This window comes from Anopheles bellator, chromosome 1 (genome assembly GCF_943735745.2).
Source record: "Anopheles bellator chromosome 1, idAnoBellAS_SP24_06.2, whole genome shotgun sequence".
NCBI classification, from domain to species: domain Eukaryota; kingdom Metazoa; phylum Arthropoda; class Insecta; order Diptera; family Culicidae; genus Anopheles; species Anopheles bellator.
The window spans coordinates 3931283-3954003 of NC_071285.1; the positions used below are offsets into that span (position 1 = coordinate 3931283).

At 54.8% G+C, this 22721-nt stretch overlaps 5 protein-coding genes across 9 annotated transcripts in view; 3 read left to right on the forward strand and 2 right to left on the reverse strand.

The window, feature by feature from the left end:
* The window catches only part of LOC131206684 (zinc finger protein 566-like), a 1737-nt gene extending 1492 nt beyond the window's left edge, over positions 1-245 (forward strand). The window contains exon 3 of the mRNA XM_058199345.1: positions 236-245. Coding sequence (XP_058055328.1) covers positions 236-245 — 10 coding nt within the window. The remainder of the gene's footprint in view (positions 1-235) is intronic.
* Positions 246-404: 159 nt separating this feature from the next.
* Positions 405-8136, reverse strand: LOC131205985 (copper-transporting ATPase 1). Of its 4 annotated transcripts, XR_009156780.1 has the most exons (6): positions 8022-8136; positions 2279-5516; positions 2051-2200; positions 1759-1988; positions 791-986; positions 405-605 (listed from the first exon to the last, which is right to left on the reverse strand). XR_009156780.1 is itself a non-coding variant. In XM_058198318.1 (5 exons), the coding sequence occupies exons 1-5, from the start codon at positions 8129-8131 to the stop codon at positions 848-850; spliced, it is 3867 nt and encodes a 1288-aa protein (XP_058054301.1). In that variant the 5' UTR covers positions 8132-8136; the 3' UTR covers positions 405-847. The 4 variants fall into 4 exon arrangements, 3 of the variants coding, with proteins under 3 accessions (XP_058054301.1, XP_058054302.1, XP_058054303.1); XM_058198318.1 differs by having other exon boundaries at positions 405-986; XM_058198319.1 differs by lacking the exon at positions 8022-8136 and adding an exon at positions 6396-6430 and having other exon boundaries at positions 405-986.
* Positions 8137-10011: 1875 nt separating this feature from the next.
* On the forward strand, positions 10012-11185 carry LOC131205997 (probable cGMP 3',5'-cyclic phosphodiesterase subunit delta). The gene is made up of 3 exons (XM_058198341.1): positions 10012-10133; positions 10203-10389; positions 10520-11185. The coding sequence occupies exons 1-3, from the start codon at positions 10081-10083 to the stop codon at positions 10733-10735; spliced, it is 456 nt and encodes a 151-aa protein (XP_058054324.1). The 5' UTR covers positions 10012-10080; the 3' UTR covers positions 10736-11185.
* Positions 11186-11429: 244 nt separating this feature from the next.
* Positions 11430-12942, forward strand: LOC131205988 (uncharacterized). Its single transcript, XM_058198325.1, has 2 exons — positions 11430-12490; positions 12563-12942. Exons 1-2 carry the CDS (start codon positions 11442-11444, stop codon positions 12906-12908), a joined length of 1395 nt encoding a protein of 464 aa, XP_058054308.1. The 5' UTR covers positions 11430-11441; the 3' UTR covers positions 12909-12942.
* An 831-nt stretch (positions 12943-13773) lies between these two features.
* Positions 13774-21451, reverse strand: LOC131205986 (zinc finger protein 84-like). 2 transcript variants are annotated; one of them, XM_058198322.1, is made up of 7 exons: positions 21417-21451; positions 20899-21043; positions 19984-20835; positions 19063-19899; positions 18617-18954; positions 14464-15079; positions 13774-14389 (listed from the first exon to the last, which is right to left on the reverse strand). In XM_058198322.1, the coding sequence occupies exons 1-7, from the start codon at positions 21449-21451 to the stop codon at positions 14357-14359; spliced, it is 2856 nt and encodes a 951-aa protein (XP_058054305.1). In that variant the 3' UTR covers positions 13774-14356. The 2 variants fall into 2 exon arrangements, with proteins under 2 accessions (XP_058054305.1, XP_058054306.1); XM_058198323.1 differs by lacking the exons at positions 18617-18954; positions 19063-19899; positions 19984-20835; positions 20899-21043; positions 21417-21451 and adding exons at positions 16405-16714; positions 17936-18014 and having other exon boundaries at positions 14464-16329.
* Between the last annotated feature and the right edge of the window lie 1270 nt (positions 21452-22721).

The window sequence follows — 22721 nt, forward strand, 5'->3', positions numbered from 1 at the left end:
CACCGGTGAGAAGCCATTCCAGTGTAAAGACTGTGGCAAAGCGTTCCGTGCGAAAGCCATCCTGCATAGACATATGAACATTCACAAAAACGAACTAGAACAAGGGGCTGCGACAGCATTATGAAATTCACAAGCAACAACTACCTGAATCAGATCAATAAGTTTAACTGTCCTGAAAAATTGCATATTTTTTAACAGAACAAATCCGTTTGTAATGTTGCTCCCGATACCGAAGAACCAGCTGATTCCCCAACTGGCAGTGGTCTCTGTGGTAAGGCCGGAGGGGCCGGAAAGCGATTGCTCATTGTTCACCGAAAACACTTTTACCGTTTAATTTAATACCCACAAAAATCGTACGCACAGTAGATTATACAAAAACACGATATATTCTTTATTCACAGGTCTTTTGTAAAGGCTCAATTGGGCGTATAAAAAGTTGTGTTCACTATGCGCTGAACTGGTACGGGCGTTGTTCATTTGAGAGTAATAAGTACACCGACGAGTGCATTCGAGTCATTAACCGCGGTAAAATAATCGTACGACATCGGGCAGTAAATGGACACGGCCCCCATTAAATAAACCACACACAATGCAAATATCACATACTGGGGACGAAAGAAATGAAAGAACAACTGGCTGGAGAGGTAACTATAACCGGGATAAAGGGGTTTGAACGGGCCCCCTTTCTCGAGGGCGTTCGGTGTTTGGCTGCACTTTGTCACAAGAGGCTACGGCCACGACAAAGCATCACCGACGGCCCACAGGAGAAGGAGCCGTTCCTAGAACTCACTGAGACATAGGGCGGGAGGGAAACGAATCAGACCAACGACTAACAAGGGGCGCCACTCTATAGCTTCTGTAGCTCGGTTCCATCGGTGTAAATGCCTCCTGGTTTGGCGGGCTTCACGATGCCAACCGAAAGCTCGTCGTCATCCAGCGCCGCCAACAGTCCGTCTTCCTTCGAGTCCTTGCCACGACCGAACAACCTGGTTCCAGAGAGAAACAGAGAGCGACAAAGACATTGAACGAATCCGATACAAAAGAGATATCAAAAGAGCTGTGTCCACTTGGCGGCTATTCTATCTAACGGGGTGCACACCACTCGCTACACTTTGTGCTCACCAACGAGGTCCACCCAGGGGTCCAGTGCGTCTTGTGTGCGTCGGTCTAATGGTCACGTAGTGGTCAGTTTGTATCATTTATTTAACGAATTGTTTCTCAAAAAGTCAACCAAAAACAAACTGGAAAGTTTAAAATAACATAAATAAAGTGATCAATCAGCTAAGGCGGTTAGTTCTGTTAGTTTGACGCCCTTTACCAGCGTCGCGTAAGTGGCACCATGGTCTCCCTCTCTCTTTCCGATTCTTTGCTAGACTCTATATGAACACATTTTGCTAAAATACTTTGGCGCAAGACACCCTGACGGCATTGTTATTTTGTTACTCGATCAATTAGTGAAACAAGTGCGATGGCGTTAAATGGCGAAACATTAGTTAACGTGCGCGGGATCGGTGGTGCGATATTTTCATTAGTGCAAGTGTTAGGCGGGGACCGATAGAACCGGTCCGGTTAGGTATTAACGGATGATGGTGGTGGTGCTCTAAGAAAGCTGTAACAGAACAGAACCAAACAAAAACGGTGTTAGTGAATGAAGGGAAAAGGCATCAAGGTTCCCGTTTCCGATGGGCCCGTCTCGCGATGATCGTGATGAGTGCGTTCGAGTCAAGTGGGTCGGATGGCGCCCAAACCCCGTCTTACTTGGCCAGAGTGGAGCTCGTAGACCGGGCCAGGTTCGGCCGCGGTATATCGTCGAGCCCACGGTGCACGGAGATGGTGTCCGGGTCGAGAAAGGCGCCCGCTTCCACCAGCTCGACGTACTCGGGCGTCTGCAGTGCCTCTTTCGATGGCTTGCGGTACAGCTTGATCATCAGCGAGGAACACACCACCGACACGGAACTGGCGGCCATGGCAGCCGATGCCATCCAGGGCTAAAACGGACAGGGACTCGCAGTTAGTTGAAGTTGAATCGGAACTTGCACGGAATGCTTACCTCGAGGGTAAAACCGAACGGCGTAAAGATACCGGCTGCCAGCGGAATGCCGAGCAGATTGTACATGCTGGCGAACAGGAAGTTGAGGTGAATCTTGCGGACAGTCTTTCGCGACAGATCGAGACACGCTACCACGTCCAGCAGATCGTTCTGGAATGGGTGAGGGGGGAAAAAGAGGGAACACTCAGTCTTCGCTGAGTGAATGTGAAACGACCCCGGTTAGCTTACACGCATCAGCACAACGTCGGCCGCTTCCGCCGCGACATCCGTGCCCGACCCGATGGCAATACCGACGTCGGCCTGCGCCAACGCCGGACTGTCGTTCACGCCGTCGCCCACCATCGCCACGCGCAGGCCCATCTCCTGTATTCGCTGGATCTTGGCCACCTTGTGCGACGGCAGCACCTCCGCAAACACCCGATTGATGCCGACCTGGCGCGCAATGCTGGCGGCCGTGCTCTTATTGTCCCCGGTTAGCAGTATCACCTCGATGCCCATCCGCTTGAGCGTGTAGACGGCGAGGTGGGCCTCCGGTTTCACCATATCCGACACCGAGATCATGCACACCAGCTGCCCATTGAGCGCGCACAGGATGGCCGTGTGGCCCATCTCCTCCTCCTCCGACATGCGAATGTTGACCTCGGGCGGCACCACGATCGCGTTCCGAGCCATCCACTCACGGTTACCGATCAGCACGTTGTACTCGTTGACCTCGGCGAAAGCTTCCGCCCGTTGGCGGCCCGGGCTCGAGGATGTGTCATCGACGATCGGCTCCAGATGCAGCAGCTGCTGCAGCTCGATCGTGTTCTTTTGCGAGGGACTCAGCTGTGGTATCAGCTCCTCGACGACGGCCCCGTTCACGAAGAGCGGAGCCGTCGCCCGGTCGCTGCGGTACGAGTTTTGATAGTTGCGCACCTTCTCGGACTTTTGCACCTCCCCGTGCTCGATGCCGGCGATCACGCACCGGATGCCACAGCCGGGAACGGCCGAGAAGTTGGTGCACCGCCCGAAGCGGTCGAGCTCGAGGGTTTCCTTCACGTACCGTACGATGGCCGCCGCGATCGGATGCTCGCTGTTCGTTTCGGCTGACCCGATGATCGCGAGGGCCCGGGGCAACGAGCAGACGCTCGGTTTGACCAGCATGCAGATGCGCGACGTCATCGGCATACCGTGCGTGATCGTGCCCGTTTTGTCGAACACGATCGTCTTCACTTTGTGCGCGTTCTCGAGCGGCCCGGCACCTTTCACCAGGATACCGTGCAGGGCACCGACCCCGGTCGACACCATGACAGCCGTCGGGGTGGCCAGCCCGAGGGCACACGGGCACGCGATCGCCAGCACACTGAGCGCACACCGGAACGCGTAGCTAATGATGATCTCGGACGGTGTGAGACCCTCCTTGTCCCGATCGGACGCCGGGATGTGCCCGATGTCAATGTACCCGCTGATGATCCACCCGAACAGCGTCACGAGCGAGACGGCCACGACGAACGGCACAAAGTAGCCCGCGATCCGATCGGCCAGCTGTTGGATCGGCGCCTTCGACGTTTGTGCCTCCTCGACCAGCTTCACGATCTGCGCCAGGGTCGTGTTTTCGCCCGTGTGCGTGGCCTGCATCAGCAGCAGCCCGTTCTGGTTGATCGACCCACCGATCACGACCGAGCCCTTCTTCTTCGGCACCGGCATCGATTCGCCGGTGATGAGACTTTCGTCACAGCTCGAGCTCCCGCACAGGACCTTCCCGTCGACCGGCACCTTACTGCCCGGGACCACCTTCAGCGCGTCGCCGCGCTGCACCAGATCGACTGAGATTACCTTCTCCGAGCGGACCTCGTAGTCGGTGCCGAGCGTCACCAGCGTCGCCTCGGTCGCCTTCAGCGACAGCAGCTTCGACAGGGCCTCGGACGTTTTGCCCTTCGCTATGTGCTCCAGCCAGCGGCCGAGCGAGATGAAGATAAACAGCATCGGCGGCGTGTCGAAGAACGTGAGCGGGGATGTGCGCTGCTGCAGCACCATCGCCGCCACCAGCACGCCGACCGAGTACAGGTAGCTCACGGTGGTCGCCATCGTTATCAGCACGTCCATGTTGCTGGCCCCGTGCCGCACGGCCCGGTACGCCTGGATGTAAAAGTGCCACCCGCCAAAGAACTGGACCGGCGTCGAGAGCACGAACATGATGAAGTTCTCGAGCGACAGGCCCGGCAGCACGCAGCACATCTCCTCGTGGCTGTGGTCCTGCATCTGCACCATGAAGTACACCATCGCCACCATGCACGGGCCCCCGAACACGAGCGACACCAGGAAGGCCGTGCGCCACTTGCGTATCTCCTCGCGGTGCTCGAGATAGTTGTGCGCCATCTTGTCCTTGGCCGAGAGCACGCTCGCCTCGAAACCCAGCCCCTGGATCGCTTCGCAGATCGTCCGCGGACCGGTCTGCTCGTTGTTGAACGTAAACTTGCCCCGCTTGAGCGCGAGCGCCACCGAGGCCTTCTGCACCCCCGGCAGCCTCAGGGCGGTCTGTTCGATTTTGGCCACACACGACCCACAGGTCATGCCGAGTATCTCGATCTCCACCTCCGCCTCGCCCGTGCCCGGCTCTTCGATCACCTCGCACGGGAAGCCCAGCTCCGTGATCGACTTCGCAATGTCCTCCGGGGCCGTCAGCCGCTCGTCGTACTTTACCTCCGCCTTGGCCGCCAGCAGCGCAATCAGAATCGATTCCACGCCGTAAATCTTGCGGCAGTGCTTCTCGATGGCCGACACACAGCTGGCGCAGGTCATGCCCTGGACGTGCAGGAAGCAGCGCCGCAGCGGCTGCGAGCCTTTCGCTGCGGCGCCGTTCGTAGCTTTAGGGGCCATCACTTTGGGCGTTCGTCCACCACCGGCACCGGCACCAGCTTCAGGCTCCAGCTGTCGCGCCTCGAAACCCATGTCGTCAATTTCGGACGCGATCCGTTCCGCGTTTGTCACCCTACGATCGTACTCCACCAGTCCGAGCTTCTCGTCGAGCAGGACGCGCACCGACAGCACTCCCGGGCGGTCCCGGATGTTGGACTCGATGTTTCTTACACACGACTGACACGTCATGCCCTCGATGGCGATCCGGGCCAGTTCCGGGGTCGGTGCCCGCCCATCATCACTCTCGGCACCATCGACGAGGATCGACTTCCTGCTGGCGGACCCGGCGTTTTCGGCGTTGTCCCCTTCGTACACACACTCGAAGCCCATATCGTCAATATCGGCCGCTATCTGTGCCGGATCCGTCACCGTGGGGTCGTAGTCGATGTAGCCGGCGTTCTCGGCCAGCATCACGCTGATCTTCGCGATCCCCAGTTTGCCACCGATCGTGCCCTCGATGTTGCGCACGCACGACTGGCACGTCATGCCACGGATCGGCAGCCGCACAGAGGCGACCGACGGTGGCTCCAGCAAGCCGGTCGACTCTCCGTAGTCGTCCATATTTTCCCTGAAACGAACACAAGACCATTAGAAGCGGCCCATTAGCCCACGACAGGGCGTCGACAGTCCCGTCAATAACCGATAGTGCGCGCGCGAAAGGTAAATAAGAGTCGGCCCAACGGGCGGGTAAGATAACTCGAAGCCAAATCGAGGTCAATTCCGACACCCATTCCTCCACTACCTGAGCAAGTGCTGCTTATCATCGGAACGACGACGAGCTTCCAGAGATTTCAGCGACATGCCTTTTGCACAACCCCACCTTGTCTTTGATAATCGAATTACACCGTTTCGAGCCCGTGGCTTTTATGATCGTACGCACAATCTCTGCTAAACGCGTGCAATATCTCCTCTTCACATTTGAAAGGGAACATTTGAACGGGAGAACCACGTGGTCCCACAGGCAATCGACGAAGAATACGGTCCACCACGATCCGAAACAGTGAAGCGACTGAAGCTTGCGCCAATCAGTAGCACTTATCGCACGTAGCTGTGTGTTATCAGTGGATATTGTGGGAAAAAAATGAATTGAATGATGGCCAAGGGACGATCGATTGCCCGAATCGAATGGATGTAAACAACTTTCCAATCTGGAACTCGCGGTGAAGCATTCGACCTGATTCGTGGCCACCGAAACGTAGAGTCATCCGGATACACAAAAGTCTGGTGGTTGAGAGGTGACCGAGTACGTTTAGCCGTCCGAATGATCGTTAACACTACATCTCGGAGTCAATCTCTTTACTGTCTGTATGACTTTTCCACTCCCATCCGTGTCTCCACACGACAGAAAGAGAGAGAGAGATCGAGACCAATAGGAGCGGTCCGTATGTTAGCTCTTACGTAGCTGGAACTGTGGAAAGCCCCGTTCGATCGATGCCCCGACCCGTACCTGCTACTGTAGCCGTTGTTCCACATCGCTTCGGCCTTCCCAGGTGTGCCAAGACAAACTGAACCGGAACCCGAACCCGAAATCACTCTGCCCCACGGTTCTGTCCATTAATCAGCGTCACGCTTTCAGGTTTGCTTTCGGGGCGATTAGAGCTACATTCCGAATATTTCTTTCCCCGTTTCGAGACACCGGAGGGCAGCAAACTCACGATCGACACAATCTTAATACGACGATCTGTCCTTGACTATTTCGTTTGCTGAGACTGAGGTGGAATAGCGAAAACAGTTACTTTCGATTTTCCTCCCTCCCAAAATGAACGATCTCCGGGGCGCGATCGCGCGCAATCTTAGCAGGCGGATGACTGAATTCCGACTAACCCCGAGAGACGAGCTTTCCCTCAGTCGGGAGCTCTCTCACAGCGTTGGGTCTGCACGAGCCGGTTTGGAAGGGGTACAACTCGCGCACACAAATACCTACGATCGTGTGTTGTGCCGTTGTTTCGCGTTGTTTCGTGTTGTTAGTGCCCACACAATACACAGTTGCTAGTACCCGATACAAAACTGGTTTCGACATGTGATTCAACGGACAGACCGTCCGTCGTCGGTGCTGCCACTGATCGCGATTCGTTTGCTTTAATTTGGCGACAAATTCATTACTTTTTCCAATTGAAATCCATTTTAATAGTTCCTGTTATCGGGCCCGAGGCCCCCGGACAAGGTCGAGTTTCCGCGCTAACGCAACACGATTTTAATTGCAAAGGCAACTAGATCGCGAAACGGTGGGCATCCAACAGCCTGCTTGGCGTGACATTGTGGCACGTAACGTAACGAAACTTCCACTTCGTGAACGCACTAGTAGGCTGTGCACGTTCGCTCTCGCGGGAATATAGGGCATGTCGGACCATTATTGAGCATTAACCATTTTTTTTCTATTACGGCAAAGCATATCCTCCGGACTTCGCACGTGATTCACTCGTCTGGCAATATGAATATGGCAATCGTGGCGTTAGTGCGCGTCGATAAATGAAGGTCACACACGTGTGGCACAGGGCAACAGTACTGTGTATACATTTAATTTCCCAGGAAAAGGCTATAAAATGCAATCCCGCAATGCATATTCTTCCTGGTAGTCTATCTTCCCGCAACGATACAAGGGGGGGCTTATCATGTTAAATCCTTGGCAGTTGCAAGCACTACTTGGCCGGCGGCCAGTCGTCACTCGATGCCTCTGCTCACACGGCTGAAGCAGCGTCGTTATCAGCGCAAGAAGGTCAATATTACCTTTACGCAATACACATTTTTTGCGATCTCGGTTCCTCGGTAACACCGCCGCACCAGAAAACGGAATCAATGCTACGGCGACCACAAAGTCGATTCTCGCCCGGCAAAATGTCAAACCGGTGCCGGTGATCTTTACACGAATCCGGCCCACAATCAAATGTCCTTGGTACACGATCCGCAGGGGAAGCGGCGGATGAGGGCGAGCGCTTGGAAACACACTTGTCTACATTGCAGACCCGAGTTCCGATCCCGAGAACTCGGCCTCAGTTAGAGTTGGAGAAATATTTGTTCTGCAACTTTTTTGCTCGAATCCATATTGAAGGTCTGAAGATACACATTTTATTACCCGCCTGCTTCGGTGCCATTGTTGATAAGCAAAGCGTACTGGAATCTGTTTCTGCCATTGCCACCACTAGCTTGCTGCGATGGTTTGTGAATATTTTTGAGAAAACTCATCTCGGCCACCGCCACCACGTTCTTTGCACTACACTGGCAGCTCACACATCACTCGATCCCCGGTGTAGTGATCGGATCGCCTAACGCAACCTTCGCACGTAAGGAGAGTAACCGGCGCGCGGCTCTAGGGCGAGAGGCGACTCCAACAACTATCCTTCTACGACTGAAACCCGCGAGCCAAAGCACACTACTCGCACGCACTCGAATCTGCCGCGCGCACACTACTCCGACGGACACGGCGGAGATAACGTGTATTGGTAGTAGAGAGCTTGATGCGGGTTGATGAGTTCGAGCTTAAACACCCCATCGGCCCCCGAAGTAGGATCCTGCGCAAGCTGGTTCATCGCTATCTAGCGCCGTGTGTAGTGGTGTGTTGAAAGCAAGTTTGTTGCGCCTTTTCTGGGCTTCACAATACACAGGTATATAAAAAACAAACAACAAGGTCCTTGAAAGGTTGAATCTGACCAAATGGCAAACAAATCGTTTCGATGGAGAAGCCGCCTGGAACGGTTCAATCAACTCTTTCGCTCACAGTTGCAAACGCGTTCCGTTAGACCCTTGACGCTATCATCTCTTCATAGGTCCCCGATTACGGGCCAGGCCACTGATAAGCACGGCTTGGCCACTCGGTGACAGTATCGGTTTTCATCACGGAACTGCTGAATCGTCGGTGCCCCGCGATTACACTGCATTCGCCCAACCAGCTGGTTCTGTGATGCAGTTCCCGATTACTTGCCGTTGATTGAGGAACAATGGCACAATTAAGCGGGGCCATGTCGTGCACAAACGAATACGAGTATTGACGCATGGCCCACGGAGCGGAAAGATCTTAGTCAGCAGAATTAGTGCTGCACGGTTGGCATACATTGCATCGGCCGTCCTACTTACACTGACTTTCCGATCCTTTCCGGCGAACTTTGATCGCTGCTGCTGGAGGGCGATACTTCTTTGTTCGAAGTACCTAAAATAGATGGGGCGGAAGAGAAGCGAGATGAGATTGCGATTCACGGTGCAATCCGTGAGAACAGAGACCCAGCCCGGGCCGCCTGTTGCATCCGGCAACTTACCTGCTTCTGAGTACATGTTGTCGTTCCCAATGTTAGCCATTCCGGCGATCGGGAGAGTCGTTGCCGCTTTTTACGCTAGTCTCACGGCCAGCGTGCCACTATCAGCGCCCTTGTCCGCCCAGCTCCGTTTGCTCGCCCTGCACCACTCGTTCAAATATTCGCAACGGAAAGGCTCTTCACCACATATTACACAATCGTGCAGTGAGCACGCACCCGGCAACGGACGTCTTCAAGGCGCCTACACAGCAATATGTTTGCATCTGACGCGAGAGGGGCACCACTTCCGAAACCGGGCTGAACAAAACCATATAGAGCACGCGCGATCAAGATCGCGGACGACGATCAACTAGCGGATGGCAGAAGAAGACGAATGGCACACCACATTACGCGCGGCACGAAATGCGTGAATGATTTGCAGACGATTCGCACGAACCGTGACTAGCTCGCCCCATAATACCGTGCGCCAGAAATCGAATCACCCCCGACACACTCACTGACCCTCCGGCCGCGGTTTATGTTTTGTTTCGTGCGTAGCAATTTGACAGCATCGTTGGGCTGCAGGGTTGCTTCGTTGGTTACTCTGAAAGATGGAATTGAAGAATGAATTGATTATTATTTTTGCTCCAATCTTTTTTCTGTTAGTTTGCAAATTCGGATAGTTTTGTGAATTGTTTAACATTTTCGTTTGCGAAAAACCACCCAAAGAACCGTGCGCTCTGGAAGGGTGCGGTGCTTGTCGGCGCTGGCCTCTTGCCTGCTTAGATTGTCAATGCTTCGCGTTGTTTGTTTATCACTTCAATTCGACACGAGCAACGCGCGACGGACGGATCGGTTGTGGGGCACGACGCAGGATCCTTCTTCTACACTACGCATCTTTACACGATGGGGACGGACGATCTAACCAAAGCGGAGAAGATACTGAACGGGTTCCAAATGTAAGGTTTACCATTTTGTGCACGGAGGACGTCCGAGACTAAATGGGAGCGTTTTGTTTGTCCACACAGCAACTGGATGATATTGCGTGACGCGGACACAGGTAAAATCATCTGGCAGGAGAACAAGGACTTTTCCTGCCCCGATGTGGAGCACGAGGCGAAGGTGCCGGTGAAAGTGCTGAGTTTGCGAGCGGTTTCGCGTGAAATCAATTTCAGCACCGTGGAAGCGATGGAAAACTTTCGGCTCGATCAAAAGGTAAGCACCGCAGCGCCCGGAGTGTCCAGGGCGGAGGCGCCGGCGATGCGCCTGTCTCGTGCTGGTGGTCGTTTAAGTGTGATTATTGATTAATTAATTGCCCGTTCGTGCACGACCCGCGCCGCCGAAGGTACTGTTCAAGGGGCGCATCATGGAGGAATGGTTTTTCGAGATGGGATGGGTGAGCCCGAACACGACCAACACCTGGCAGTCGACAATCGAAGCGGCCCCCGAGTCACAGATGATGCCGGCGAAGGTGCTGAACGGAAATGTGACCATCGAGACCAGCTTTTACGACGGCGAGACGCTGATCAGCAAGTCGGTCGTGCGGTTATACTACATCTAATCGGAAACCCATCGCACTCACGGCAACTCTAGTTCAAAGACAATTCAACGAACTTTTTTTTTTGTTGGGTAGGAAACTGTTCTTCTTCGACACACTCTTACCGCACGCAGAATCTAGTTGTGCTACACACCGGGCAATAGAATTACGATTCAGCTCTAAGGAACGCTTGCGGAATTCGTTGTGCAGATGTGCCGATTTCGATTGCACGCGCAGAAAACAGTAAAGCCAGCGGAGTTTGATAACTGTACTGATGAAGGCAAACGCAAAGCAATTTACAGCACAGTGTACGGGACGCGGAGTGTGTTGGATGTAGTAGTCATAGGTATTTTTCTCAATTAAGCACCATCTGCGTACTTTGTAAGTTTTTTATATAATTAGTCGTAAGGCTTAGAGGGGCAAGAGAGGGAGAGAGAGTATTTGTATTAATTTAGTTCCACACAACAGAGCCATTTGTTTTGAATACATAAGAGTCACAAAACAACAGTTGAAATTCAAATTAGTAATTACATTTTGTTGAAAAGAAATAGGTTTCCGTTTTGCCGAGATGAGAAGCCTACCACGTTTTTGCCACAGGTGATTGCGTAGTTTCGCTTGACAACTGTGACAGTCGGCGCTGTCAAAAGTATTGCCACAGGCAAATAAACAAACAACAATCGCCAAAGCGGGCATCAGTTTATCCAGTAAAATCCAACAAATCTGTTCCGGGATGACGCTGCCGGAAGCGTTGCTTAAGCGATTGGCCAAACGTGGCCTGATCGCGGGCGGCGGCAAAGCGGGCACCGAGAACCAACAGCAAACTGCGGCCGACGATGATAATGGAGAACCGCCGCTGGGCACAGAACAGGATTCGGATGGCCAACACTCCGAGGAGCGATCGGATAACGACGACGGTGACTCGGACTCGGACTCGGAGGATCGGCGCGACCTAGAGACCAACAATGAGGAAGTCATTGCCGAGGATTACGATGAGTACGATCAACCCAACCCGGACGCGTTCGAGTACGCGAGCAAGAAGAAAGCCAACAGCACCACCAGCCAGGGGGCCGATTGGTCGGAAAAGATAAAACAAAAGATGACCAAACGTTACGGCTACCAGTCGGTGGACGGGTGCCAGAACAAGTACAACATTTACCACCTGTGCACCATGTACTGCGTGAAGCGGTACGGTGAGGTGGAGTTCGAGATCGACAAGGACTACGACAAGCGCGTCAAGCGGCTGCTGGAACGCTTTCCGCTTCCGAAGAACTGGCGCAAAGAATACGACATCGGGTGCAAGGCGTTCTACTTCTACAACAAGGACACACGCATCGTCTCGTGGTTACCGCCAACGCATCCGGATGCCAAGCTGTCGAAAAGCGCCAAAGTGTTGCGCCGCGAGCGTATCGAGGAGGAGAAACAGAAGGAGGCCGCACGGGCCGCAGTGCCACCGACCGTCGTGGTGGAAACGTACCCTCCAACGCCGGCCGCCATCGGTGCCTCTAAACCATTGATTGGTCCAACGGTAGCCGGCAATGCGGTAGCCCCTCCCTCGTCAGCAGTGCCCACTGGCAGTTTGGGGCCGCTGGCCGAAAACCTGAAACCACCCGTCGTTAACCCGCCCAAACGTCCTGCGAAGCGGGACGACGAGAAACCGAAGGGCGAGCAGGCGGCCGAACGCGAATCAGATCGCGATCGTGAATATCGAGACCACCGGACCCGGGATCGACGTGATCGGGATCGGCGCGACCGTGACCGCAGCCCGATGCGGGGCGAAGAGTAAGTAGGCATGTTCATGTCCCCACCGTGCTTTGTTACTGAATCTGTCAATTTGTTCTCCCCCTTCGCTAGCCGTGGACGTGGTGGCAACGAGAGGCAACGTGATCGAGACCACCGCGGCGACCATCACCGTGGTGGTCGTGGAGGACGACTACCGAAGGGTCAGGCTCCACTCGATCCGATGGATCCGGCCGCGTATTCGGACATTCCGCGCGGAAACTGGTCCGCCGGACTGGATACGGCTTCCGGTGCAGCGAAGAAGGAGAAGGAGGACCGAAAGAAGCAACCCGCACCACCGCCGACCGCCGATGACGATGAGGGTGCCCACGAAGTGCTGAAGGTTTCGGCTGTGAACGAATTCCAGCAGGAGCACGATGACGACGACGAGGGCGAGGACGACGGTGATCTTGACGATTGAAGCGATCGCTCTCTGCAGAAGAGATTCAATAAAAGCTGGAGCCCGTGTAGCGCTGATTGTTTAACGATTTATTGAACCTCTGTCGTTGGCCGATGGAACGCTACTCAGTAACGTCTCGCGGGACACGAAACTGAGACACGCACATCGGTGATGTGTAGAGAGATGTTCCATTTTTTGCTACCCTACCGCTAATGCCGGATCTTCCGGAGCACCACCTTACGGTCGCTCTTACGCCACTCTCCCGGATCCGTCCTGTCCGTCCTTTGGACGAACGATTTTGCACTTTTGTCTTGTAACTACGAACTAATAGTACATTGTTTGATGCCGTTTAGAAATCTGTTTGAACTATGCTGAAATCTGATGTCCCTCTCCGTTCGCCGGCATTCACTATGGCCTTGCTCTCGGTTGTAGCGCGAAACCCAACCGAAAGCACGTAATACAGAATGCCCCCCCAGGGGGTGCCACTGTTCTCGTGCCCTTACCGAACCAACATTTGCGACTACATACGATCTAAGAGAAATGAATCCATGAACTCCCTGTTCCGTATTGCGTGCACGATCGAACGATCGATGATCCCGGATAGAATGTTAGCATCGATTTATAGAACTTCTTCCCCCCGCGCGTGTGAGGCTGTGTTCAGAACTAAACTAAATGTGGACCAACCGGCCGCCCCGGGAAACCACCAAGTACGAAGTAAGAGGTCTTACGGTCTATAGGCGAGATTTACAAGTACACTTTCACTAACGTCCCTAGCCTGGGCGTGGGGGAGCGGTGTCGGAACACACAGAAGCACCATCGCGCGGTACCGGAACCGAGTTCCGATTTCTTCCGCCAACCATCTTCTTAGCCTAAGAAACTCTGCGCGCAGTACCGAGCGGTATGATTTGTAACGAGTGTGGGGCGATTCGAACCTTACCGAGTTAAAAAGAAAAAACAAGAATAAACATAAACACGCCAAACTGGGCCAATTCGGCATGGAAGGCAACACTGTGATGATGAAGATTACGACGGTTGCGCTGCGCTGCGCTGCATCGACAAACGAACCCGTTCCCATTGGATGGGAACCAACTTAACGCCTAAAAGAAATAACAAAGCACCACCGGAGCGCTGGGGAAAGGCACTACAAAACACGGGTCAATTTGTAGGAAAAAACGCGGGAACACGGCCGCTGGGCGCCACGTGCGCCGAGCATGGATACGTGCTACGTTACTCCTCGTCGCTAGTAATGATAGTAGTAGTAGGGAAGCTCTCAGTTGGGTTTTCCTCTTTCCTGCTTCGTCGTCGTCTGTTTGTGAAATCTGTCCTCCGCGGTGCGCGGCGGCGTGCTACTCCAATATGGGGATCACACGATCGAGATGGGGGTTGGCACATGGTTAGTTAGCGCTCGCCGCGCTACGGGCGAGGCGGTGATCAGCTACACGGCAGCTACACGCAGCTGTGGTGAGCCCTTAAATTGTACTACTGTGCTGTGAGTGTAGCAGCTGAAAAGGCACAAAAACGAAATGGTACGATCAGCGCCAATGATTCCGACTTGGGCTACGGTTCACCTACGCACCATATGCATTACGAGGATCTCCTTCGTTTTGAACGAAATGGGACAGAGCTTGCACTTGAACGGCTTGTCGTTGTCGTGCTCGGCGTAGATGTGGGCCTTCAGGTTGTTGAGATGGGCGAACGTTTGCGAGCAGCTCTCGCACGGGTACAGCTTCGGGCCGAGCGAGTTCGCTTCACTTTCCTCGATCTGTTGCAGCAGCTGTCGGTGCAGCGCATTGCCACTAGCGTCCAACCCGCTGCTGCCAGCTCCGTTGAGCTCCATCCCGTTGTTGTGCTGCTGCTGCTGCTGCTCATCGTCATCGATTAGTATGACCTCCTGCTGCTGTGACGGGATCATCGAAACCTGCTTGCGTGGCGAAGTCTTTTTGCCGCCCGCCCCGACCAGGCGACCGTTTGGGCGTCGTGCCCGTGCCACCCCGGTCGGCCCCGATCGGCTCTTTCCCACCGGTGAAGGTTTGCTGTTTGATCCTCTTCGATTGTTGCGTCCGTCGTGGGCTTCCATCTCGGCACCGTCCGAACTGGGACTGCCGGCATCGCCGTCCGGGTCCTCGAACGGAGTGCCGAGCGGTGTAAGGATTTGCTGCATGTGCACCACATCACCGTACGCGGTCTGCTTGATGATCGCCGGAATGGTGGCGTCGGATCCAACGCTTCCACCTCCGGTGCCGCCGGTGTTGTCGTTGTTCCGCGGGTGCTGCGTCATTCGGTGTGCCTTAAAGTCGAGATAGGAAGCAAACTGTTCGCCGCGGCACCGATCGCACGAGTACACACCGTTCTTGGAGTGCATCTCGATCACGTGGTTCTCTAGCCGCGTCGGCAAGCTGTACGTCCGGAAGCAGATGTCGCACTCGTAGCGCTGGGACGAGTGTGCCTTCATAAAGTGCTGCTGGCACTTGCGCAGCTTGACGAACGTTTTCGAACACTTGCCACACCGGTACAGCACCTTCGCGTGGTTCTTCATGTGCCGATCGTAGTTGTGCTCGTACTTGAAGCTCGTTTTGCAATGTTTACACACGAACGGCCGATCGTGCGCACCCCGCGTACTGGTGGCCATCATCGCCGGCGGTCCAGCGGTAGCCCCCGCCGCCAAGAGACCGGCGGGACTGATGACGCCCTCTTCGACGTACTCCTCCGGCAGGTGCTCCTGGATGGTGGTCTCGATCTCCGTTTGGTTCTCGAACCCCTGCGGTACGTAGCTACCCGGTGGGGCACCCGCGTAACCGGCCGCGTTCGCGTGAATGGCGTACGCACCGTCCGTACCAACGGTGTAGTAAATTTCATGCCTGTCATCGTCCTGTGGTCCATCGTCGGCGTACGGATCGCCGTCACCGTCGATCCGTAGCTCCTCCTCCTGCTGCTGCTGCTGATCGTCAAGCCCGGCGGCACTGGCTGACCTTCGTATCACGGCACCCGGTGCCGCCGTCACGTACTCCGTCATCGTTCCATCTTCGTTGACATACTGAATCTTGGTCGTGGCACCGTCCGCTCCGATAATGATCTCGTTACCGTCCGCATCCAGTTCGTGGCCGTAGGACGTGGCGCCGGTGGGTTCTTCGCACGTCATCTCCCCGTTCATCTGACCATCGGTGTCTCCCTCGTCCTCATCCATTAGCCGCAGCACTTCCTGCTCCTCCTTGACCGCCGGCGATCGTCGTAGTTCCTGCTGCCGCTGCTGGTACTGTTGGTGGTTATCGGGGTCAGTCGTGTGTGGCTCACGATAGCAATCCAGTTCCGACTTTAGCTCCAGGTACTTGACCCGCAGCATTTCGTTGTTGTCGATGCACTGCCGCCGATAGATGGCCCACTCCTCGAGCTTCGTCAGACAATCGACACAGACGGCCGTCGGGAAGTCGGTCGCGTAGGTAATCTGTAAACAAAGAGCGATGCTCAGAGCCTCAAGGACGATCGATCGGGACCTCCCCCCACCCATAGCGACACGCACCTCCACCGTGGTAAGCTCGTGTATCTTTTGCTGCAGGACCGCGTCCAGCTCATCCTTGCCGTAGAAAACGGGCTGCAGGTTGTCGTGTCCTTCACACAGGCACAGCCTGCACACGTTCATGTTGAGGCTGTACACGGTTTTGGAAGGACGACGACGATGATGATGGTGATGATGCGGATGATGGTGCGGATGATGGTCTCCCTCTTCGTCAGGTAGCTCGTTGTTGTTGTCGGTGGCCGCTGCCCTGCTGCCCTCGCCGCCACCTCCGTCATCCTCCGGCACTTCAGTGCCACCACCACCAGCAGTGTCACTGCAAGGAAACCGTACCAGTGAGCGAGAAGCAAAGCAACCCGAGCGGGGCGAGAAAGAGACACGGCGATATAATTATATCGCCATCCGACAACACACTCGAGAGATAACACGCGAGAGTAGCTCTACGCCGGACGACGGACGGACGGACGGACGGCAAGTGGCGGGTTGCTTCGACCACGCACACTCTGATCACCGTGCACACTGTGGCCGATCTTGCACGAGCGGGCGCAAAAAAAACAGGCACATAACAGTGTGCGGCCGCGAAAGAAAACCAGTTTCATCGCTTTCTTTGCGTGGCGCGGGTGAGGTCAGGCCACGGAGACCCAGGGGACACAGTCGCCGCGCGTACTCAAACCCTTCCTCCTTCTGCTGGGCTGCTGCGATCCAGCCTTTCGCCGCGGTTTGCAAGGAGACGACGAGAGAGGCACATAACACATAGAAGGCGACGAGGCCACCTCTTTTCGCGCTCTTCCCGCGTTTCTCTGTGTGAGTGGTGGGGCCGACCGCCGCGGGGTCTGTTTCTGGGACATTCGCCTCCGCTCCGCACCTTGTTTTTTGTTCCTTTTCCTCCTCGTCATTGTTTCATTGTGTGTGCGCCGCGGGGTTGATGTCGTCGTTGTCTCGTCTTTAAACCGTGCCGTGAGACGTGTCTCTCGCGATCGTTGCGTCCCGCCGCCACCGCGAACCACCGCCGCGCGGAAACCACTGACAAGCTCTCGCTCTCTCTCTCTCGCCTGCACAGCCGCAGGATCTCTCCTTCTCGGCCACACTCATACACGCGCACACAGTGCCGCATCCGTGGGGTGGTGGTGTGTATTATTATGGATGCAACTTTTGCAACTCCTGCGCCCGCCTTTCGTTTGTTGTTCGCCCGTTCACCCGTTCCGTCCGTCCGTCCGTGTGCGGGGGCCTATAGGACGAAACGCGATTTCGATCTTCTTCATCGCCGTCGTCGCGGTCGTGGTCGTGGTTCACTTTTCTTTTGTACACCGATTACCGCAGAGTAGTTGGCCATGCCACCACCGCCGTCCTTTCTCTTGCTGGCACTCTCTACTTTGTAATGCGCCTTTACTCTGCTCTGGGGTTACGCGACACAATTTAGTGGAAGCTTCTTGGCACTGGGTCGAAAGATAACGGGTCAGATCGTATGGCTGGCACATGTAGAGGACTCAACCCGTTCCCAGCCACAACAGCTCGGGAGCCACCACTCGATACTCACAGACATGTTTCCTCCTTTATGATCCGAGTCTCAACGTCCATCGCTGAAAACCCATGCACGGAACGCGAAAAACGCTGCTCGTCGAACAGAAACGGCTCTTGTCTCTTGTTTACGGTGTGTCAAATCAGTATTTTCTGACCGATTTTTGTGTCTTTTCTTCCCTCTCTGTATTCCTCTATTCTCTCTCCTCTCTCTCTCTCGCACTCTCTGCGTTCCCGTTCTCTGATTTTCGCTTCGCTTTCGCTATTTACCGCGTGAGAAGGGTTGAGCACAACCCTGTCAGTGAGTGACACACTGCTGGGAATGATTGTAACGCACCGGAGAAGGCTTTGAAGAATTTGGTTTTGCTTCGCAGCATTGATTGACATTCGGTACACGCCGATCATCATCAGGACACGCTATAACATTTATTTTCTTGATTTGTAGGGTGGTTTCGGTTGCCCTACCGACAACTGCATTGAACACATCGACATCGACAGAAGGAAAACGGAAAACAAAATTCGAATTTAACGAGTAACGGACCCCCCGACTGGGAGCCAACTAATTACGCTAACCGGTCGAAGCACACTACGTTACACAGTGCTGCCCTCCACAGTGGATTGGCGGGTTGGGGGCAACGGTGGCCAAAGGGGCGCCGGCGGGTGGCGATCCGGGCCCCATCCGGATCCGGTGCTCGTGGGGCGTTCGTGGATCCTCGCGTGGGCCCGCAGGTTCGAGAGTTGAGTAAAGGCTTTCGGGCAGCGCTGGCAGCGGAACGGGCGCTCGCCGGTGTGCGAACGGCGGTGCCGGTTCAGATCCTCTTTCGAGCGGAACAGGTTCGAACAGAACTCGCAGCTGAACGTCCTCTCGGCAGCGATCGGGTGGGTGCGCAGATGGTGCCTCAAAGCTTCCGCCTGTGCAAAGGTGTTCGGACACTTGTCACACTTAAAACGGTTCGCTCGGATGTGCAGCTTCGCGTGAACCTTCAGGTTGCGATTGTATTTAAAGGTCTTACCACAAATATCACAGCTGTACGGGCGCTCGGCGCTGACGGTGGCCACGCTGTGTCCCGATTCTGCCCCGACCACCGGTGACGGTGACGGTTCCTGGCCGGTGTCGCAGGCCGTCGCCTCTTTGGCGGTGGCCACGGCAGCAGCGGCAGCCTTCGAAGCGAGCACCTTCACCAGCGGTGGCACCTTGAAGTGCAGCTTCCGGTGCTTGATCAGCGAAGGATACTGCGAGTAACCCTTGAAGCACACGTCGCACCGATAGCGACGCCCCGTGCTGGCCTTACCGTGGTGGCCACCTACCGTGGTTGCCACCCCACCGCCGGCGCTCTTCCGGTCCATGTGTCCCAGCAACATCTGTTGCAGTTCGAGCGGCGCCCTCAGAGCGATCTCGTAGCGCAACAGGTCCGACAGCGCCTCCGATAGGGTCGGTGGCGTCGAGTCAGTCATCGCCGCCCCGGTCGTCGTCGCCCCGGTCGTCGTCGTCGCCCCGGGGGGTGTGCTGGCCAGTACCGGACTGGGCGAGTCCTGGTCGGACGGGGCCGATTCACCGGTACACTTGGGCCGGTGCACCTCGAGCACTTTCTGCGACCGGAACGTCCGATCGCACCGATCGCACCTGAAGACGACGGTCGGCTTGAGGTGGGTCTTCCGGTGCGACAACAGGTTCGCCTTCTGGGCGAACCCCTTCGAGCAGATATCGCACGTGTACGGCTTTTCGCCCGTGTGCACGCGCACGTGCCGCTTCCAGTCTTCCTTATTCTTAAAACTCTTGGGGCACATCTCGCACTTGAACATCTTCTCGACGATGCCCTCGCTGTGGGACTGCAGGTGCGACAGGAGGTTGCCCTCCTTGGCGAACGATTTCGAGCAGAGCGTGCACCGGAACTTGTCCTTCAGGCACTTGGCACTGTGCGCCGTCAGGTTGTCCGCCACGGTAAAGCTCTTCAGACACAAATGGCACTTGTACGGTTTGACCTGCGGTAAAAGGGACCGAAACGAGAGCGCGATCAGTTGATCATTGGCAACGCCAGGGACGCGGCTTGGGTCCGCGGAACCTACTTTGGAGTGCGTCTTCCGGTGGGACCTCAGGTTGGACAGCTGCGAGAAGCCGCGGTTGCAGATCTCACACTTGTGCGGCCGTTCCCCGGTGTGGATGCGCATATGCAGCCGCAGCTGCACGTTGTACTTGAACGATTTGGAGCAGATGTCGCAAGCGTAACTCTTCTCGTTCGTGTGCGTCTCCAGGTGGTTCAGCAAGTTGCCCCGGTTGACGAACACTTTGGCGCACTTCGGGCACGCGTACGATGCCTGCTTGCCACCGTCCGTGCCGCTGATCCCGACGCCGCCGCCGCCCGAAGGAGGAACCGAGGGTTGATGGTTCAGATGCGTGTGACTGTGCAGATGGTGGCGGATTTTGAACGATTTCGGGCACACCTCGCACACGTACCGCCCGCCATCATCGTCCTCCTCTTCACCCTCCAGGGTGTCCTCCTCCTCCCCGTCTTCCTCGCCGGACAGCCGAGTGCGACAGCCAGCTTCCAGCGGGTCTTCCTCGCAGCCAAACTCCGATCGGTCCATCGGTTCCTCATCCGGCGGTTCCTGTTTGTGCCCGGTGGCGGGTGCCTGGTGCCCGTGGGTGGCGGCGGCCGCCGTCGCTGCCGCCACCAGGGCACAGTTCAGCTCCATAGGCCACTTCGCCGCTGGTGGTGGCGTGTCTTCTGGTTCCATTTTGATCATCGGCACACTGCCGGCCGGGCCCGGCCCACAGCTTCCGGCCATATCGAACGCGGCCAGGGCGTTGCGCAGAAACTCATCGTTCGCTATGCAGCGCTCCCGGAAGCGCACGTACTCGTCCAGCTTGTTGGCGCACAGCTTGCAGATGAACATCGGCAGATTGCGCTCGTACAGGATCTGTGGAGAGTAACCGGAAATTAATCACCCGCGCTGCGTTCGGAGTCGGGACCGGAATCGTACCTGAATCGAGGTGCAGTCGTAGATTTTTTTCGTCAGCAAAATGTTGGGGAACAGATTCGCGTAGAACAGCGGTTCCATGTGGGCCTCATTCTTGAGGCACAGGCGGCAAATGTCGTTGTTGCTGTTGCCGTACCGCCGGGCAAAACTGAAATTTACAGTCCACATTTACGAAAGCTCAGAATAAAAAATCGATTTTCTTATCAATCAGGTGGGGGTGCAGTTCGAAAAGAATTAATCTCGGGTGTTGTTATGGCGCCCGGTGGCGGGGGTCATTATGCCGCCGTTCCAGGCATCCATCTTTGATTTTTTCAGCGTCTTTAGGACATTCGCCAAGAGCAAAAACCCTCCGACAAGGACTCGGAGATGCCACGCGCGCGCGGTCTCTGTCTCGGCCGTCGCCGCCGCCACCGAGTGCCAGATGAGAACGAACGGGACGACAAGCAATTATCTCTGCGAAACGACCACTTATTGCTGGTCTGGTGGGGGGACCCTGCGGCCTGAGTGGGGCACACACTTACATCTTATTTTTATTGATCGATAAATCTTCTGCCATGTTGTGAGTTCTGTCTCGTCCCTCGTGGCCCGCCTCGTTATCCGCTGGCTAGCGATCCCGGGTTTTGCTTACGGAATGGCCACTCTAGGCGCTGCCAATACCATCCCAACATTGAACGGCAGACTCTGCCCCGCAATCTGGAAACAACAGGAACAGCGGCCATTCACCACCTCAGACCGGATGGGCACTGGTCTGTGGCAAGTTGCGTGGCGGGCGACCTTTCCATTTCGCATCACAACACCACACAACAAGGCTTCCAACAACACCGACGACTACTGTCCACAGCACGGATAAACAAACAATAAAAAGCACAAGTTGCCGCTAACGCTTCGAAAACTGTCTATCCGTGGCCAACCCACACACGTTCACAGAACGCTCGGAAATGGTATTAAGAATGAATGAATTTTCCCATTTTCCCCCCAAAAATCTGGAGAAAGCTTCGAGAGAGTTTGACCGTCGAAAATTGCTCTCTCTCTCTCTCGCGGAGGACTTTTTCGATGGTTCCGGTTCGGTGATTCATCGCGCGCCATCCGGAGTCCTGGCACGTGCTCCCCACTGCTCCCGCGAGAGAAAGTTCTCCCATCGTTTGTTGGGCTCTCTCTTTCAGAACAGTGGCCAATGTTTACGCTACGATGAAACAATATACCGTATTTTTCCGTGTATAACGCGCACCCGTGTATAACGCGCACCCATATTTTACGAGAACAAAATTGGAAAACAAATTTTTTACTTTACATTTTTCAGATATGTGATATCCAACAAATATCAAATGATAATAATGTATTACTCTAAATACTCTATAAATATTCTAAAGTAGACTAAAGATAAAATGCGTATACATTGCAAAAGACATACTAGTATTTTATATTTCGGAATAATCTTCAAACTCAGATTCACTGCTGTCTGACAAATTGATATTCTCCAATTGCTGTTCAATGTACTCCTCATTGTCACTCTCTGAAGAGTCCTCATAAATTGCGACATCTTCAGATCCATGCTGATGCCACATTTTTTAAATGATTTCACAACAACTTCTGTTTTAACTCCCTGCCATGACTTAAAAACGATATTGTATGGATAATTATATTCCTAACAAGTGTTTCATTTTATAATTTATTCAATAATACTATAGAATATGTACCTAAAAGGGCACATTTGTATGCTTGGAGGAGACAAAATGTTTACTACCCTTGTATAACGCGCACCCAGATTTTAGAGCTAAAAAAATTGGCAAAAAAGTGCGCGTTATACACGGAAAAATACGGTACTT